Source organism: Alligator sinensis, unplaced genomic scaffold (assembly GCF_000455745.1).
Source record: "Alligator sinensis unplaced genomic scaffold, ASM45574v1 scaffold170_2, whole genome shotgun sequence".
Lineage (NCBI taxonomy): Eukaryota > Metazoa > Chordata > Crocodylia > Alligatoridae > Alligator > Alligator sinensis.
In genome coordinates, this window is record NW_005842290.1 from 1605183 (window position 1) to 1608077 (window position 2895).

At 43.2% G+C, this 2895-nt stretch overlaps 1 protein-coding gene across 1 annotated transcript in view; it reads left to right on the forward strand.

Annotated features, from left to right (window-relative positions):
* TK2 (thymidine kinase 2, mitochondrial) overlaps positions 1–2895 on the forward strand; it is a 22678-nt gene that overhangs the window by 5896 nt on the left and 13887 nt on the right. The window contains exon 5 of the mRNA XM_025209493.1: positions 1902–1991. Coding sequence (XP_025065278.1) covers positions 1902–1991 — 90 coding nt within the window. The remainder of the gene's footprint in view (positions 1–1901; positions 1992–2895) is intronic.

Here is a 2895-nt window from a genome sequence, read left to right on the forward strand (position 1 = left end):
TTAAACAGTGTGTCCTTACATTCTCAAAGTCTAGTGTCCATTTAGCTTCATAGCCATCAATACAGCCTGTGGGAAGCATGTGGCTGAAGTCTTATGTAAGTGAAAAACCACACCTGTCACTGATGATGTTTTTCTGTGTTTGCGGGGTAAGCACTGAAGTGATGCTGCTTACAAAGGACTGTACCAGTGAGGGACACAGGCTTTGACCTTGTCACTTGCTCATAGACACTGTGCTCATGCAGTCTCTTATTTTCAAGTCACAGGGACTCTAATGGCATGATGGTCTGGTTGCAAAGAGCAGGTGGCAGGATGGAGGCTGAGTGCGGGATTAGAGATGCAAGGACCTGTTATTGTCTGACAGAGAAGTTCCTTAGTTTGTAACCAGACTCAGACTGGGACAGCTTTTTATATTGGCAGTCAAAGAGGACAGGGCTTTATGTAATTGTAAAATACACACATAGAACAGAGTGAAATAAGTGGCTGTGGGCTTCTGGGAGTGTTTCTTGACACATGAGGAAGGATAGGGTGTGGGGCAACTTCATTGACTTTAGTGAGAGTGGAGGGTGCTCACCAGTTTGCCTTGCAAATTAGTTGTCACAGTTCCAAGGGCAGCCATGCAGTGGTTGGAAACTGCCCTCTCCAGCTGGTAAATGGCTTTACTGATGAAACCAGGTGGCCACACTGAAATAAATCATAAGTTTAATTTTCAGGCTAAACTGCATGTGCGCACTCTAGGGTTTGTCTGATTGTAGGCTGCAGCATGGCGTAGAGATGTGTGAGCTAGTGTTACACAGCCTAGCTTGGGTACTAGAAACTACCTAGCTGTGAAACTTGGAGCTCAGAGCAAGGTAATTTATCCTGCTTCTTAGTACATGAGCCTACGTAGAACTCCTTGCTGCTCCAGCTAGATGGCTTCTGGTACCCAGGTTAACATAGGCATTTCTTCATCATGTGACGGTCTGGACTGCCACCTGGCAAAGTCCCTGCTTTCCTGAACCTACACTTGTACGGTTTGATACCACTGTTCAGAGCTGTACTGGAGAACAGCAAATTCCTTTGGGTGTAGGTTACTGATGCTCTGCTTTCAGTTTGTTTCTCTTCCTTATGTAGGGTTGGGTGCACTTTCCTCCTACTTGGCTGTATCACCAGCCTCTGCAGAAGTACTCACCTGCTCACTGCGGATCTTTTGAGGAGGGATATGAGGAAGTTAGATAGGCATCTAGCTGGGGTCATCTGAACCCGGTACACTTTCCTGCCTATGCAGGGGGTTGGACTCGATGATCTATTGAGGTCCCTCCCGACCCTAACATCTATGAATATATTGTATTCTTTGGATTTCATTAAGGGCTGACATTTAACAGGTATGGGGAAGATAATTGAAGTGGGACAGGAATACTGAGGATCTGAGAGATGTTTTGAGGAGCCATAAGGGAAAATAGTTATAATATTTTGGATAAAGGACACCTTGTTTTCAGTCTTGGTATATTCCAGCTATATCCAGATGCTCCTGCTTGCAGCATTAATGGGTGCCCTGAAAAATTGCTTCTTGACCTGGAACACAGAAATGAAGGCAATTTTTGTTAGGCGGTAAGCAGCTTGCCCTCTCTCAGAGGTGAAACTTTAGCTAGAGACAGCTTCCAGTACATGAGCTGCAACGCTGAGCATCCAGTACTGAGCAGTAACTCGCTTTGAATTCTGTCTTCTTTATGCGTCTCCATCCTAGGGCCATAATTCCTATATATGCTCTGCCAAATGCAGATGATCAATATGGTTCTTTTCATAGGTAAATGATATTGTTTTAGCAGCTCTGAGCAGTTATAAAGACTCATGAAATGTTTGACAGAAACAAATTGGTCTAACCTGTTTCCATTTCTATTTTACTCTCTAATCCTTAACACCAGGGTTTAATGTATCAAGATTCATCGCGATGGGGGATTACGTTACAGACATACGTACAACTTACCATGCTGGAGCACCATACCAGACCAATGGTAAATTTCTGATTCTTTTTTCCTTATACCCAGAAACAGATATGAAGATATGTTTTTTGATCAAAGATACTTTGACCTGCAGCCAACAGATAAAGATGCTAGGAAGGTGTGACTTTGTCTTCATTCTTGAGACTAGTGAGAATTTCCATAGAACACTGCTGTTTTAAAAGGCTACTAATCTCAGTATCTTTCCTCTGAAGCTTGCCTTAAACTACTATTCAGGAATCACTTACCATTTTTATTAGCAAATCAAAGATTCTCCCTCCACTACATCACACTAAGTACCCTCAAAGCTACACTAAACACACCATTAATGGGGTCAGCCCAAGTCTTTAAGACAGAACATGTTTCAGTACAAAACCTGAAGAAATGTCACTTACAAGACAGAAAGGAAAAAAACTAATGAAGGCTCAAGCCTCCACCTTATATATCTATGCCAGAAGAGTAACAATTAGTTATAGAAGGCAACAACTGTATGTGGCACTTAAACAAAGAAGGAGCCCTGCTCAAAAGCAAATTCAGACAAATTCAGATGCCACAACAAACATTTCAGGTAGAAGAGTGACCTGAGACAGTATCAAGTGGCCAGAGAATGAGAAATCCAGGTCAATGAGGTCTCAAGCCAGGACAAGAACTCCTTCCACATGGCATTCGTACTGCAGGTTGGCCACCCCTGTTGTAGACCAACAGTAAAATACTTGAACTTGGCCATCATCTGATATATGTGCCGGGAGGCTTTTCCTCATCTTGAACTGCTTTAAGGAGGCCTGCAAAGTGCTGTTGTTTGTGCTAAAGTTGAGGAAATGCATACAGCTGCCATCTGTGGAAGTTGCAATGGGGTGCCATGAAACCAAAGGCCACCCTCTCTACACCTATACCCATTTAATGTGTACAACCATTCCTG